Raw genomic sequence first — 17,089 nt, 5'->3', positions numbered from 1 at the left:
AATGGAGGATGTGTTGTGACTGTAGAGCCATCAACAACATCACCATAAAATATAGGCACCCAATTCCTAGGCTTGATGACATGCTTGATGAATTGCATGGGTCATCCATATTTTCCAAGGTAGATCTTAAGAGTGGATATCACCAAATTAGAATCAAAGAAGGTGATGAGTGGAAAACCGCTTTTAAGACTAAGTTTGGATTATATGAATGGTTAGTAATGCCTTTTGGGCTTACTAATGCACCTAGCACATTCATGAGGTTGATGAATCATGCTCTTAGGGATTGCATTGGTAAGTTTGTAGTTGTTTATTTTGATGATATTCTAATCTATAGCCAAAGTCTAAGTGATCATGTGGATCACCTAAGACAAGTATTTCTTGTTCTTAGAGACAATCACTTGTTTGCCAATGTAGACAAGTGTACTTTTTGTGTAGATAATGTTATCTTTTTAGGTTTTGTGGTGAGTAAAAATGGGGTTCATGTGGACCCCGAGAAAATCAAAGCCATCCAAGAATGGCCTATTCCTACTAATGTAAGTGAAGTTAGGAGCTTCCATGGATTGACAAGCTTTTATAGGAGATTTGTTCCTAACTTCTCTACATTAGCTTCACCTCTCAATGAGTTGGTGAAGAAGGATGTAGCCTTTGAATGGAAGGAAAAACATAACTTAGCTTTCCAAGATCTAAAGCATAAGCTCACTCAAGCACCTGTTCTAGCTCTGCCTGATTTTTCTAAAACTTTTGAGCTAGAATGTGATGCTTCAGGACTTGGCATAGGAGCTGTGTTGTTACAAGGTGGCCACCCAATAGCTTATTTCAGTGAAAAACTTCATGGGGCTACCTTGAACTACCCTACCTATGACAAAGAGTTATATGCTTTAGTTCGTGCCCTTCAAACTTGGGAACATTATCTTGTGACCAAGGAATTTGTCATACATAGTGATCATGAATCACTTAAATATTTGAAGGGTCAACATAAATTAAATAAAAGGCATGCAAAATGGGTTGAGTATTTAGAACAATTTCCTTATGTCATCAAATACAAAAAGGGCTCTACTAATGTAGTAGCTGATGCTTTGTCAAGAAGACATGTTTTATTGAACACCCTAGGTTCTCAAATACTAGGGTTTGATGACATCAAGGAGTTGTATAAGAAAGACCTTGATTTTGCTAACTTTTATTCTTTATGTATTCAAAAACCTTACCAAGGTTACTATATTTCTGAGGGGTTTCTTTTTAAAGAAAACAAACTTTGTATACCCCAAGGATCTATTAGAAAACTTTTTGTTAGGGAAAGCCATGAGGGTGGGCTCATGGGGCATTTTGGAATTGAGAAAACTTTTTCTCTTTTGAAAGAGAAATTCTTTTGGCCTCATATGAAAAGAGATGTCCAAAGGTTTTGTAGTAGTTGCATTGCTTGTTTGCAAGCAAAGTCTACCACTAAACCTCATGGGCTTTATACCCCCTTGCCTATATCCTCTTCTCCTTGGGAGGACATTTCCATGGATTTTATCCTTGGTTTGCCTAGAACCCAAAGAGGCAAGGATTCCATATTTGTGGTAGTGGACCGTTTTAGCAAAATGGCACACTTTATTCCATGCCACAAAGTGGATGATGCAAGTCATATTGCTAAATTATTCTTTCAAGAGATTGTGAGACTACATGGGTTACCCAAAACTATAGTCTCTGATAGAGATGTTAAGTTCTTAAGCCATTTTTGGAAAACTCTTTGGGCAAGGCTTGGAACTAAACTTCTATTTTCTACCACATGTCATCCTCAAACTGATGGCCAGACTGAGGTAGTCAATAGGTCTCTAGGGACTATGTTGAGGGCAATCCTCAAGGGCAACAAAAAGTCATGGGATGACTACCTCCCTCATGTGGAGTTTGCCTATAATAGAGTGGTTCATAAGACCACCAACATGTCTCCTTTTGAGATTGTCTATGGCTTTAATCCTCTTACTCCTTTGGATTTATTACCTCTCCCTGATGTGGCTTCTTTTATCCATAAAGAAGGTACATCTAGGGCTGAATTTGTTAAGAAATTACATGAGAGGGTTAGAGATCATATTCAATCTCAAACTGAAAAATACCAAAAATATAATAATAAGGGTAGGAAGGAAGTTATCTTCAAGGAAGGTGACTGGGTTTGGCTACACCTTAGGAAGGATAGATTTCCTTCCAAAAGAAAGTCCAAGCTTAGTCCTAGAGGAGATGGACCCTTCCAAATCCTTAGGAAAATCAATAACAATGCCTATGTTCTAGATCTCCCTTCTGAGTATGGTGTTAGTTCTAGTTTCAATGTTTTTGATCTCTCTTTGTTTACAGGACTAGCTACCCTAGAGGAGGATGCTCTGGATTTGAGGTCAAATCCTCTTCAAGAGGGAGGGGATGATGGAGGAGGCCCATGGGCTAAGGGCCCAACTACTAGAGCAATGGCAAGAAGGATGCATGAAGAGTGGGCCCAAGCCCAAGGAAAGCCCACCACTTTATTTTGTTGGGCTTTGTATCAAGCCCATTAGATTAGGGTTAGTATAGGAGTAGGCCTTAGTGCCATGTATTTCTTTTGGGCCTTGTATTTTCGGCCTAGTAGTATAGGAATTTCATTTGAAGGTCATTTGAATTTAGGTTAATTAGAGTTACATGTGAAATTACATTAGCATCTAATTAGAAGCACATTTGGTGTGCATTTCGGCCATGTGCAACACATGCACATGGTGTGATCCGAAATGCAACTCAAATGACCTCCTAATTACATGCCAAATGTGTGCACATGGGGGGGTGACCGGTTGGCACCAAAATTTGAATTTTAGAATTCAAATTTTGGCGCCTAGAGTTAAGATAACCATACCATGGTTTTACTTAACTCTAGGTAAACCCAACTTAAACCCTTAACCTAATTTAGCCTATAAGTTCCTTATGACCGAGTTATGTAGCTACTTTGGACATTATTGAATGAGTATTCTTCTCAAAGAAATCTCTTCTCCGAAGTCACTTTGCTTCTAGCCTCTACCCTCCTTGAGAGCTTCTCCTTGTAGAGCTAGGACACCATATCTTCTTAGGACTTAGCTTGTATGCAAGCCTAGGTCACCTTGCTCCTTTGAGGCGTCTCAAATCCTTGAAGAATCATCTAAGGAATCCGAGAAGGAGTGAAGAATCCATGTGCATCCAAGAGGAAGCACATCATTTGCTCACATTAATGAGACGTTGCTTGACCTCCACACTGTTAGAAAAATTTTCGATACAAGAGATCTCACAGTTGAATCCATTATTTTCCATTGTCAAATACTCATTCAAGATTCTAAGCAAGTCACCTTAATATTGTTGACCATTGATTTTGATATCACTGTTGGACACCTAAGATTCACACACATACACATGCCTCCACATTGATATGATATGTGTCCATTTTGATCAGTTTAAACCTTCATGATTTTATTTTTAGTCATCTCTAAGAAGACTTTATACTAATGAAGACTATGTGTACTTTAATTATGATTCAATGATGTAAGATTTTGTTTGTATCCCAATAAAAGAAGAGTGAAAAATATTCACATCATTTTAGAAATAACTGATTCTCCCATATTTTGCAACCATCTCCTAATATAGTTTCACACTTGAAAATCACTTGCTCCCAAATGGATGGAATTATTGCGGACATACCCACATTGTGCTGCATGAAGTTGACATGGTGGTTTACAAGGAAAATAGTGCGACGATATATAGCTTCCAGTTTTGATATTCAACAGAAGTGAGTGTGGGAAAGGTAATGCATGGTACAAGAGAAAAGAGGATCTTAGCAACAGGTGAGGGAAAGAAACAATTGGAAGGAATATGGCCATAGTAAGTATATATATATGCATTGAGTAAACGGGTCAATGCACATAGAATTACAAATGCTATGAATGACCAATTTGAAAGGGATGTTGGAGAAGCTCACAAAGTAAGGAAGCTCAATGGGATAGAAAAATATGCTATGCCAAAGAAAAAGTCGCCAACCTTACACGGCAAACCAGCACGTTCTATATGCACTTCCTCATCAGAGTTGCACTGAATATTGTACATCAATGACCCACATATATAGAAAAAATCATAACACCGTACAAGAACTCAAAGAACAACAAAAGATACAATTAACCCTCTTTCCATATGGCAACAATTTGGTACAACGTTTTTCCTTTTCTAGACCATCGATCCCTTAAGTCATCAGCTCAAATTGACATCACAATTGCCATATACATTACAGTAGCATTTCTAAATTCCAATCCCAATTGAAATAATTTCGTATGATTAAATATATAAATAAAGCTACTATTAAATAGTTATAGTTAACTAACTAAATGATTTATATTTACGAGAGGTCCACTTAAAATTAACTAATGTTATTTATTATATTTTTATTAATTAATTTTTTATTTGAATGAAATTAAATAATATATTTTTATTTCTCTTATTTATTATATAACATTTTTCTTTATTTATTTCTTTTATTAAATTTTGTATTTAAATAATTTTAACTATAATTTTTCAAAATTTTAAAATAATTTAATGTCATATTTATTATAAGATTTGAGTAAATAAATATATCTAATAAAATTATTTTAATAAAAGATATTTTTGTAAAAAAAATTATATACTTAAAAATATATACTATTGTAACCGAACATAAAAATCTTTAATTTCCAAGAATCTTTTAGGAATCTTTACGAGTAATCAAACAGATTTTAACAATTTCTTAAAATCATGATTCACATAATTTGTAATTCTTAAAATCATGGTTTTTGGTTATAAGAAAACTTTTCTCCCATCAAACACATTTTAGAGTTAGTGAATTCTTTATATATATATATATATATATATATATATAATTACAATTTACAAAAACGTGATTTAGTTTATTTATTTGAAAATACTTTATAATGACATGCAAGCTAATCATGCATGTTAGTCAAAAATAAAATAAAAAATATTTGGTTTTCGGCCGCCATTCATGCATGTTAGTCATAAATAAAAATTAATCAGTTTTCGGCCGTGGGGTTCAAGATTGATATTGTTTTGACAAGATTTAAGATTGATAGGTTTTATTAAAGAAGCTAGCTGCCTAGCTAATACAATACAGATCTAAGCTCTGCAATTCTAACAAGATGAAGTTACCCTCCGAAACAAATACCTAGCCATCTAAAATCCAAACTGCTCATAAAAATTCTCAGCTTCAACGGGTTTAGTCGACGATAGCAAATTGGCATTCCTCGAATGATCATAAGAAATGTCTTGATCGTACAATAGGATGTTTTCTAATGCTGACAACTGACTTTTAGCAATGTGATCATCGTGAATCACTTCCTGGGGATCATGTTTGGTTGATGCAAGAAGTGATGATGGAAACGGGTTTTCTTGTTTGCTTTGAAGGTTGTTATTAAAGCTAAGTAATACGGAAGAGGCAGAGGGAGAAAGAAATTCCAAAATGATCTCGGGGTTCATAGGGCTTTTACAAGTGTGATGGCCATAATAAGTAGTTCGGTACAAAGGAGGGTCATCTTGAATTTTCTGCATATGTTTGATTGCTTCGCATCCTTGATCATTCTTGTAAGTGCACCTGTAGTAGCTCCTGCAACACGTATTTCAACCATGTTGGACTTAGAAATCAAAAGTGAGGCTTACGCACATATTAAGAAGAGTGCAATTGAGTGAAATAGAACTTGGTTCCATTATGAAAAGATAAAAAAAATAATATAGTTGATAGAAAAGATTTCATGATTAATTAGATTTTTTTTTTACAGAAGTTAGTAATTTGAATGAATACTTTGCAAAAAATAATATAGTAAAAGAAAAGGGTAATTTGAAATGGAACAATACTTGAGGTATTTGGCGTGCAATGTCTTTTTTTGTCCGTACTTTCTCCATGCATAGCCATCTTCATTCAGTACTGAGCTGTCTTTCTCCCAAGTTGGCGCATTTGATCTTGTATATGGTGACAAAGTTATCAATTTATGAATTCTTATATTTTCACAACTGTGATCCAATATCAATGAATAGAATATTTATGAAATATTGCCAAAAATCATAATTAGTGTATACTAATAATTGTGTCATCATGGTTATTTATGTTTGGAGCATTTAGCCAAGTTGCGATCTAAATCCTCTTATGATATTTTATTAGTAATCATCTCATTTATTATACCAAAAATATATTAAATATTTTCTTACTAATCATGTTATTTCTTACGAAAAGAAAGTATACAATCTAACACTCTTTTGAATACATTATTATAAATTAATTTATCAAAAATCATAAAATTTTGTAATATCCCTTCAAGATCAATAAGTTTCACATATAGTTGTATAGTTTTAATTAATAATAAATTTTTTTAGTAAAAAACATGTCTTAGAAAAGTTGCTATTTACTAATATCTTGTTGCTAGAAAAGACATGAATTAAAATTCTTACTTTCTCTTGTAGCACCCTCTTCGATTTTTAGGGTTGATAATATTGCGACTCTTGCAAGATTCATCCGGAGACTCCAGCTTTGGGAATTTCAAGGAAGACGATGCACCTCTGAGAGTGATAGTCGCTGCCACTTCATTGGAGACATGACTATTGGAGTTCAAAAGCAAAAGGGTATTTGTGAATGAACACAAGACCTTGCGCACAAGATCTTCAACAAATGGTAACACTGACTTTGACCCACCCTCCTCTTCAATACTAGTGTTCAATTTATCATGAACAAGCACTTCAAGTGCCTCATATGCCATGTCACGCCCTCTTATTAACTCTTCTTCCATTGCCTTTTTGCCATTTGGAATCTGATTCTCCATTATCCTTTTTGCTATTGTTAGTTAATTAACACTATATTATGGCTGCTGAACAATACACTGCCTTCGCGTTTTTATTCAACGTAGCACTTCCTCCACTTGCAAATTTAAAAATGTTACACTGTAGAGTATAGACAAAAATTCTTGAGCACAAATTGACTGGTTTGGTTCACAAGCTAGTGTTTTAGGTGAAGAACACGCACCAGTGAAAATGTGCAATGTAAGCAAGAGGGTTTTGTCTGATTGGGAGGTTAAGAGAGTTTGGAGAGAAGCAGTGTGTTTATTTGCAAGGAAATGCATGGTGAGGTCACAATGCTAACTTCATGCTGAGAACATAGCCACGTAGTTGACAATAATACCCTTAGGTTTTGCATGTTAGTTTAGTTATATTGAGTTCAGGGTAATTTGGGATATATGCACGTAAGGACAAGAGACAGGTAGGGGGATTGATTCTTTTTCTAGTTAACGTTTTGGTATTCTAGATTATATTAAGAATTCTATAATTTTCACTATCACTATTGTTGTTGGTTGATGTGTTTCATTTTATTTTGGTAAGGTAGATTACGTTTTAAATTTACTAACCCTAGCTGTTATCTTTTGAATGGTCGTTTGATTATTCCTGCAGACAAATCAAATATATTAATTTTACAATTCAAATAGAATTGTTGAAAACTAAGTTCTACATGGAATGACACCCTTAATTAGTTGGTGATGGTTGGAGGGTGCTATTTTTGGAATGACACTTTTAGTTGTAAAGGTCCACACGCTATTAGGGAGGAAATTAACAATTGGTACCCTAACTGATGACCATGGAAATTGGCACGTCACTTTCAGTTTCACTGCATTCTTTTTTTTTTCGTTCGTCCCTAGAGTATCTAGAACCGATAGTGATGACTAATCTCCTCGTTACGTTAGAGACACCTCAAAAGGTAGGATAGTTGGTCCCAAGATTTATAGTCCCAAGATTTAACAGGGCTGCATATACAAGGCAGGATTCGAACTCCTGACCTAACTTAAGCGTGGATCAATCCCTACCACTTAACCACATGTTTGGAATTAGTTTCACTGCATTCTTATTCCCAGGAAATAGGAATGTGTTTTTTCAAGAGACTTTAATCTTCTTTCACGCAATTCTCTTCAATATTTCTCCGGTTTCTTTGTCTCTTTTTCTCCTGACGTCTTGCTTTCATTTTTCTGTTTTTTCTGTAATTGTTTTAATTGCAGAAACAGTACATGGGAAAGAATCTATTTTGCTTTCTTCCAAAGTTAATAATCATTTCATTGTTTAAAATTATAGGACACTATAAATTTAATTTTAAAATAGTCCTTAAAATAAAGTGTTTCAGTTAAATTAATCTACTTTTCACCTTTATTTAACTATCAAAGTTTGCAGGCGGAGCTCAAAAAAAAAAAAAAATGGAACGGAGAAAATATTAAAAGATTCTGATATATAAATTAAATATATTTTATAATATTATTTTTTTATAGGTAATTTTAAGTATTTGAGTAATTAAGGTGTGTGAGTATTTAAAACTCTTGGAGCTAATTATTTAAATATTCACTATTTTCTTATTATTTTTTTACTTTATTAGTATAACACTACTTAAGTTTCATTCATATAATTATAAACTTTTAAACCATCTTTATCATTTTCAATCTAATCCAACCCTCATGGTTGGGATTTAGATTCAGTTACCCATCGAAAATTGTAAAAAAGAAATAAAATAAAATTATAAAAGATAATTCATCGGCCAACTCATCTAATGAATAAGAAAAACATAAATAATATTTCACTTTAATTTTTTATTATCAACAAATAAAGGTATATTAAAAGAGGTGCAAGGGTAGTTAACGCATATATAAATAGTTTTATTATCAAATTACCAAGTGACCCTTGTTTATATTCTTTTACAATTTTCACAACATTGCTAGTAGTCACAAAATTCCTATTCTAGTGAATAAGCCACACACACTACTTTCTCCGCTCCCTACATATTTGTTAATACTGCCTACACCGCCACATATACATAAGAAAGTACAACCCATCAAAAACCATTATAACCCTAATATAGGCGCCCCATTACAATCAATGCAAACAATACAACCCAAAGTTTGTGTGTTGTTGATCCACCAAAACTTTGTGCACTTTTGATGTTGGTTTTAGTCTCGTCGCTATTCTTGACAGACTTGTTCACTTTACTGATAAGGGATTAATGTGTCATCATTTCATACCACCACCACACCAATAATACTTGCCCCTCATATTGTACGTTGAGTCCCGATGCCAACAACACCAACCAAACAACATCTCCATATATCGTGAAACCCAACAAAACCAACATAAACTGCAATACTGGTTATTGACTAAATCAGCCAAGTAGTTACACAATGTGAATTTGTATAGGCTATAAGCACCCCAATCAACCTACTGCATCAGAGCCATCCTGCTAATGAGGAGATTTGCGTTAGATTCTTTCACCATTATAGACAGGCACTCAAGTTCAACGACCATAGGAGAAAAGGGATTTGAAAATCATTCTTCTTTATGCTCAACCAGTTCCATATATATAGTGAGAGTTATATTATATCCTTCATCAAATTTTGTTGTTCGAATTGTTTATGTTTGCAAGCACATGCATTTATGTGGTTCCAAATATTCCAAGTTATCGTGCACCACACTACCCTCCATCTTTGTGTTTTTCTTTCAAATCTAGAACTTGTGGGGTAAAATTAATACGCATTGTTGGGTCTTATATGGGAGAATAGTTACTGTATTAACCCATCCAAAACACTTTTTCCACGCTCCGTGAACTTTTTTACAGGTAAACAAGATATGAGGGACTGTTTCTATTTGATCATGACAAAAGGAGCAAGAGGTATCATCCAAAGCCAGGTTCTATTCAATAGATTATCAATAGTAGGTACAGTGTTATGGAGGATTCTCCATAAGAAAATTGCAGCCTTTGGAGGAAATGTAATATCCCATATCTAATTGAATTTTTTAATATGTGAAGTACCAAACATCATTAATTGTAACTCCTGACTAAGAAGATCCCCAACTGATCTAGACCCCACACTCTACTATCATGCATGTTGTCCTTGTATCATATTTACGCCAGTGAGAAGATGTTCAAGGGCCCTAATTTGGACAAGTTCCCACTCAAACCAGCTTCTCTACCATTTGAGATCCTATTCCTATGTTGAACCAACCCATCTGCCCATATTATTAATTGTAAAATTCTGTTGTTCAATGTTTAAGAACATTCTAGGCAGTATTTTTACTACACAGTCATCTCCCAACCACCTATCTGACCAAAATTTTATTTGATCCCCTTATCCTAATTTCCATACAACTACTTTGTCAAATCACTATAGTTGGTTATAACACCTACAAACCTATTTTAGGTTTCTCCACCAGATAAAAGAGGATCTACAATTATCTTGACCACTAAGATTAAGTCGTCCCTCTTGTTGGGATAAGATTCACCTCCAATTAGACAATAAAACATCATTAAACATAGCAATGTCTTTGATCCCTAATTCACCACACTTTCTAGGCCTACAAATCTTCTCCCAACTGACCTAAGATATCTTGTAGTGTCCTTCACCGTACCCTCACAAGAATCTTAATTAAAGAGACACAATTTTCTTGACCACTAGGCAGGGCATTTTAAAAAAGGATAAAAAAAACAAAGGTAGGGAAGTTAAAACAGAATTGATGAGGCATATTCTACCCATCATAGATAGAATTTTATGCTTCCACACAGATAGTTTCTTCCTAAATTTTCTAATCATCGACTCCCACGTCTTTACCCTTCTAGGATTAGCCCCAATTGAAATTCCTAGATAATCGAATAGGAATGTGAGTATTTTGCAGTTTAGCACCATTGCATAATTCTCCAAAGTATTTTACTTTACTCCTATCGTGCCAAACTTACTTTTTATAAAGTTCACCTTCAAGCTCAATGCCATATCAAAACATCTCAACATACTTTTAATAATAACAACATTATTGAGGTTGACTGTACCTATAAAAAATGCATCATTAGCGTATTGAAGGATATTAACATCTTGTTTTTTCTTCCTTACTAAGTAGCCTTCATACAATCTCTTGAAAATCACTAATCTCATCAAACCGGATAAACCCTCAGTTGCCACAATAAAAAGGAAGGGGGCAAGGATCTCCTTACCTTAACCCTTTTGTGGTTGGAATTCTTGCATAGGACTTCCATTTACTAAAAGCTTAGATAAAGCTTGACTCCAAGCAAACTAAAATCCATTCAGTTCACTAGTTACAAAACCCTAGCCTACAAAGCATGTATAGAAAAAAATTCCAATTAATGGAATTGTAAGCTTTTTCATAATCAACTTTATAGAATAGGCAATTTCTTCTTTTTTTTTTTTTTTGCCTCATCGAGGACTTCATTAGCCACTACAATGCTATGTAATAGGCTTTTACCTTGTAGAAACACACTTTGTTTTTGGTCAATCATTATTTGAAACACCTTCTTTAATTTATTTGCTAAAACTTAGCAAAGATATTATACATGTTGCCAACTAGAGAGATAGGTTTGAAATCTCCAAGAATTGAGAGTCATCCCTCTTTGTAATTTAGTTGTACTCAAACCACTTGCTTCATCTTTCAAGTTAAGATCATTTAACTCAGCCACTATACTCTTATTCGTTTTCTGTAAGTCTCCAAATTAAGATTATAGCATTCCATTATTTCAACTTCTGTTTAAGCTGCTTCAATTCCTCTTTAAGTATGAAAGCACCCCACCTAGACACATGCAGATCTTTCCATGCTTGTTTGACGAACCCCTTGAAACTTTTATCCTCAAACCAACAATCTAAAGTTTGAAAAGGTTTTGGCCCCTAATCCTGTATGACATTTTTCAACAAAATCGAGCAATGATAAGATGTTTCTATCTAGGACAACTTGGGTGTTTCCCGACCATTCAGACTTCCATTCCTTTGATACAAACACTCTATTGATTCAACTTTTATATTTTGCATTAGGTTTGTGCCAAGTGAAATTCCTACGCCCTATTGGGATGTCATCCAACCCTATGTCCATTATCAAATTGTTAAAGTTCCTTATATTTTCCTTTTCATGCGTATCTCTACTCTCCCTAGTTCTCTTTTATGGTTTTCAAATACTGTTAAAATTTTCTAACACACACCAGTGATTGGTATTACTTCTCAAACATATTTGTTTTGATTCCTCCCATAAAGTCTTCTTTCCTTGGCTATCGCAAGGTGCATATATATATATATATATATATATATATATATATATATATTCACAATTGTAACAGAGCAACCTGAATCCTTCCATATTCCTTCTAGACCAATGTATCCAAAACCCATTAAAGAAGAAGTCAATTCCACATTCATTGTTCCACAAACATAACAAGCCCCCTGATGAGTTCACAACAGGTGAGAACAACTATTCCACATTATAACCACCACACAAAGATTGACATAATTGTTTAGTAACCACTTTCGATTTTGTTTCTTGTATATAGACAACCTGAACTTCTTCCTTGGTGACCACTTATCTGATAAATCTCCATTTGACCTTCCCACTAAACCCTCTCACATTATAAGATAGAACCTTCATTCAAAAATAGTTGTATGTTCCTCCATATCTCGCTTGCTTTACTTATCACGTTTCTCTAAATGTACCAACTCATCAATTATTTCCTCCTTCTCTCCTTCATAGGTTACTATCCCAAAGACTTCTCCACTTGCCGTATTTTCATAGCTTCCAAAACCTCCCTCTTTAGCCAAAAAATTTTATTACAATTACGAATGTCACAATTTGAGAGAGAATTAGACAAAGAATGTGCAACTAACCTTACCTCTCCTTCCTTGCCGCTGCGCTCTTTCATCCAGGATGGCTTGAGCGTATTGGGTTCACCACCTTTAAACATTCTCTGAGCTGGAAACCACCTTTTGCTTTAGAGAGAGGAAGGGGATTTTTAGTTGTTGCATAGCCTGAAGAAACCCTAAGTTGAATTAGTTGGGTTAGAGCCTCGACCTGAACTTTCTCCACCTCCGTTAACATATGGATTTCCACCTGAACTTCGATATTGTACGTCAATTCTTGTCCTTTTGTTATTGAATCTTTCCCTTATCGCCATGAATTTCATTGCCACCTTCACCATTGAGGCATCCCACCTTGACCTCTAAATAAACTTTTGCACTATCACACGCATAATCATCATCAATGGGCACTTGATGGCTTTTCCACAAAAAAACTGGACAGGGGGGACACTAACAACTTTGTTGAGATCCATGCTAATTATAACAAAATCGTAATCTCCTAGCAGGGTAGTGTGTTGAAAATCTCCCTTTTATGAGACTCCGAACCTATTAAGAGTGACCCCATAACCATTGCAGGACTTAAATTGAGCACCACATCCAACATTTGCATTGATTCACAAATAAAGCCATTGTAGGATTTAAAGTACAAGAGACAAAAGGGTGAAAGGGAAACTGATATTTTTATTGAGCATAAACAGTAAATATTTATATTGCAAATTTAAAACAGAAATGAAACAGATTTGAGAAATATCTGCTAAGCTAATTAACTAAACAATGCATAAAATTCTCCTAAGAAATAGCACGGGAACATGTCTTTATTTAACTGATTTGACTCCTTCAACCACATGTTGGAGTCACAGAATCCCAACAATCTCCTCCTTGACTCAAAGGCAGCATACACCAAGTTTTTGTCAAAGATACTCAAATCTTGCTTGAGGAAGTGATTTTGTTAAAAAATCAGCAAGTTGATTTTTAGTTTTGCAATACAGCAGCTACACGTCACCTTGCTTTTGCACCTCCCTTAGGAAATACAACTTTATCTTAAAATGTTTTGTTTTCCCATGAAACACAGGGTTCTTTGAAATTGAAATTGCAGCTTGATTATCAACAAGAACCTGTGTACTTTCCTTTTGCTCCATGTATAGATCAGCCATAAGTTTTCCTAGCCAAATTGCTTGATTTGTAGCTGCAACAGCTACTACGTATTCGGCTTCAGCAATAGATTGTGCTATGACTTCTTTCTTTTTTGAACGCCATGAAAAAACTCTAGAACCAAATGTGAAACAATAGCCTGAAGTGCTTTTCATGTCATCATTACTCCCAGCCCAATCACTATCTGAATATCCATAAAGACTGAAATCTTTTATGGGCTGAAACTTCACTTCATAACAAATAGTACCTTTGATATATCTCAGGATTCTTTTGGCTGCCTTAAAATGAATCTTACTAGCACAGTGCATATATCGTGACAACAAGCTTACTGCATAGGTAATGTCTGGCCTAGTTGCAGTCAAATACATCAGACATCCTATTAAGCTTCTATACAATTTTTCATCAACCTTTTCAACTCCATCTCAATGCTGAATTTCTCCTTTTGATTCATTGGCGTTGCACTTGGCTTGCATTCCTCCATTTTGAACTTTCTAAGAAATTCCTTTGCATATTTCTCTTGACTTATAAAGACTTCACCTCTATCTTGTTGCACCTGCATGCCAAGGAAAAAAGACATTTTTCCAAGATCAGTCATTTCAAAAGCTTCTTTCATTCCTCCTTTAAACTCTTCAATCAGCTCCTTTGAACATCCTGTCATAAGTAAGTCATCAACATACAAGGAAACAATGATTATTCCAGCATCCGTCTTCTTGACATACAAGGTAAACTCACTTAGACTTTTTTCAAAGCCTAAGCATATCAAATGTGCATCAATTCTACCGTACCAAGACCTTCGGGCTTGCTTTAAGCCATACAAGGCGTTTTTTAGCCGATAGACTTTCTCCTCCTATCCATGAACTAGAAATCCTTCAGGCTGCTCAACAAAAATTTCTTCTTCCAAGTACCCATTCAAAAAGGCTGATTTAACATCCATGTGATGTATAATCCAACCCTTTTGTGCAGCAAGAGCTAGCAACAACCTTATGGTATCCAACCGGAGAAAAAGTTTCTAAGAAGTCTACCCCAAACATTTGCGCATATCCCTTCACGACAAGCCTCGCCTTATGTTTGTTTACAGAACCATCAACATTAAACTTGGTTCTATAAACCCATTTCACTCCAATGACTTTTTTATCTTTTGGTTTCTCTGTGAGCTCCCATGTTTAATGTCACTACAAGAAAAATCAAGATTATCTACGGAAAAATCCGTAGATAAACATAAAAATCCGTAGATAAATGTCAATTATCTACGGATTATCTACGGAAAAAAATCCGTAGATAAAATGGTCGTAGATAACGTTATCTACGGAATTTTCCGTAGATAACGTTATCTACGGAACATTACGGAATTTTCCGTAGATAATGTTATCTACGGATTTTTTCGTAGATAATGTTATCTACGGCGTTTCAGGAAATTTTTATTTAATTTTAATAAATTTATTAAAGTAATAACCCTCATATTTGGCCTCTCAAGGATGCTATTTCATTACACTTCACTTTTCAACATGTTTTGTCCTTATTGCACATTTTCTGAGAAACTTCCCAGAAGGTCACCCATCCCTATACTACTCCAGGTCAAACATGCTTAACTGTGGAGTTCTTATGAGATAGGCTACAGAAGAGCTAATGCATGTTATCAGTATAAGTAGTACAAATTAATTCATTTAAGTACAATCTCATACTTATACTATTTTTGGATCCCTCTCATTTTGGTATGTTCAGACCGCTATAAAAAATAAAAATATATATAATAATTATAATACCAATAATAATAATAATTATATTATATTTAATTAATATTTATTAATAAATATACTTACTTGTATAATTAACAATTTACTTATTTCTATTTAAAAATAATATTATGATACAATTTAAATTAATTATTATAAATTTAAAAGTTTAAATAAAAATTTATATATTTTAAAATTATAATCTTAAATTTTCAATTATTAATAAAATACTAATTTAAAATCTTATCTAATTATATCCTAATATTTTCATATCAAATTTAAAACCATATATTAGTATGTTATTTTTTTATCATCAATTAATTTATAAAAATAAAAAATTTAAGATGAAAATTTTTAATAATATTTATTTTAAAATATTATAATGAATTAACTAAATTTTAAAATATAATTTAATCAAAAATATATTTTTTGGTCGATACGGTGACTAAAAGTATTATAATAAATAATTAAATTTTAAAAAAATTAAATCTTATAATGATTATTTTTTTAATGATGCTAAATTAAATATTTTAATTATTTTACAATAAATTAAAATGAAACGATAATAAAATATGTTAATTGATATTTCAAATAAAATATTTTACCTACGAAATTTATCTATGGGTGAAGTTATCTACGGAAATTTTCGTAGATAAGTTATCTACGGAAATTTCCGTAGATAACTTATCTACGGAAATTTTCGTAGATAACTTATCTACGGAAAAATCCGTAGATAAGTTACCTACGGAAAAATCCGTAGATAAGTTATCTACGGAAAAATTCGTAGATAAGTTACCTACGAATTTTTCCATAAATAACTTATCTAATAACAATTTTAAAAATATTTATTTTAAAATATTATAATGAATTAACTAAATTTTAAAATATATTTTAACCAAAAATATATTTTTTGGTCGATACGGTGACTAAAAGTATTATAATAAATAATTAAATTTTAAAAAAATTAAATCTTATAATGATTATTTTTTTAATGATGCTAAATTAAATATTTTAATTATTTTACAATAAATTAAAATGAAACGATAATAAAATATGTTAATTGATATTTCAAATAAAATGTTTTACCTACGAAATTTATCTATGGGTGAAGTTATCAACGGAAATTTTCGTAGATAAGTTATCTACGGAAAAATCCGTAGATAAGTTACCTACGGAAAAATCCGTAGATAAGTTACCTACGGCAAAATTCGCAGATAAGTTACCTACGGATTTTTCCATAGATAACTTATCTAATAACAATTTTAAAAATATTTATTTTAAAATATTATAATGAATTAACTAAATTTTAAAATATATTTTAACCAAAAATATATTTTTTGGTCGATACGGTGACTAAAAGTATTATAATAAATAATTAAATTTTAAAAAAACTAAATCTTATAATGATTATTTTTTTAATGATGCTAAATTAAATATTTTAATTATTTTACAATAAATTAAAATGAAATGATAATAAAATATGTTAATTGATATTTCAAATAAAATGTTTTACCTACGAAATTTATCTATGGGTGAAGTTATCTACGGAAATTTTCGTAGATA

The 17,089-nt window shown here is 33.0% G+C and overlaps 1 protein-coding gene and 1 pseudogene across 1 annotated transcript; both read right to left on the bottom strand.

Moving 5' to 3' along the window:
* Positions 1–4,240: 4,240 nt before the first annotated feature.
* LOC145952270 (putative WRKY transcription factor 54) lies at positions 4,241–7,330 on the bottom strand. The gene is made up of 3 exons (XM_083064593.1): positions 6,448–7,330; positions 5,857–5,961; positions 4,241–5,608 (listed from the first exon to the last, which is right to left on the bottom strand). The coding sequence occupies exons 1-3, from the start codon at positions 6,813–6,815 to the stop codon at positions 5,179–5,181; spliced, it is 903 nt and encodes a 300-aa protein (XP_082920719.1). The 5' UTR covers positions 6,816–7,330; the 3' UTR covers positions 4,241–5,178.
* Positions 7,331–13,633: 6,303 nt separating this feature from the next.
* Positions 13,634–14,161, bottom strand: LOC145952466 (secreted RxLR effector protein 161 pseudogene; annotated as a pseudogene).
* Positions 14,162–17,089: the final 2,928 nt, after the last annotated feature.

This window comes from Cajanus cajan, chromosome 10 (genome assembly GCF_000230855.2).
Source record: "Cajanus cajan strain Asha chromosome 10, NIPB_CcT2T_4, whole genome shotgun sequence".
NCBI classification, from domain to species: Eukaryota; Viridiplantae; Streptophyta; class Magnoliopsida; order Fabales; family Fabaceae; genus Cajanus; species Cajanus cajan.
Note: the sequence above shows the minus strand (reverse complement) of the source record. Positions and strands in the feature narration are given on the sequence as shown.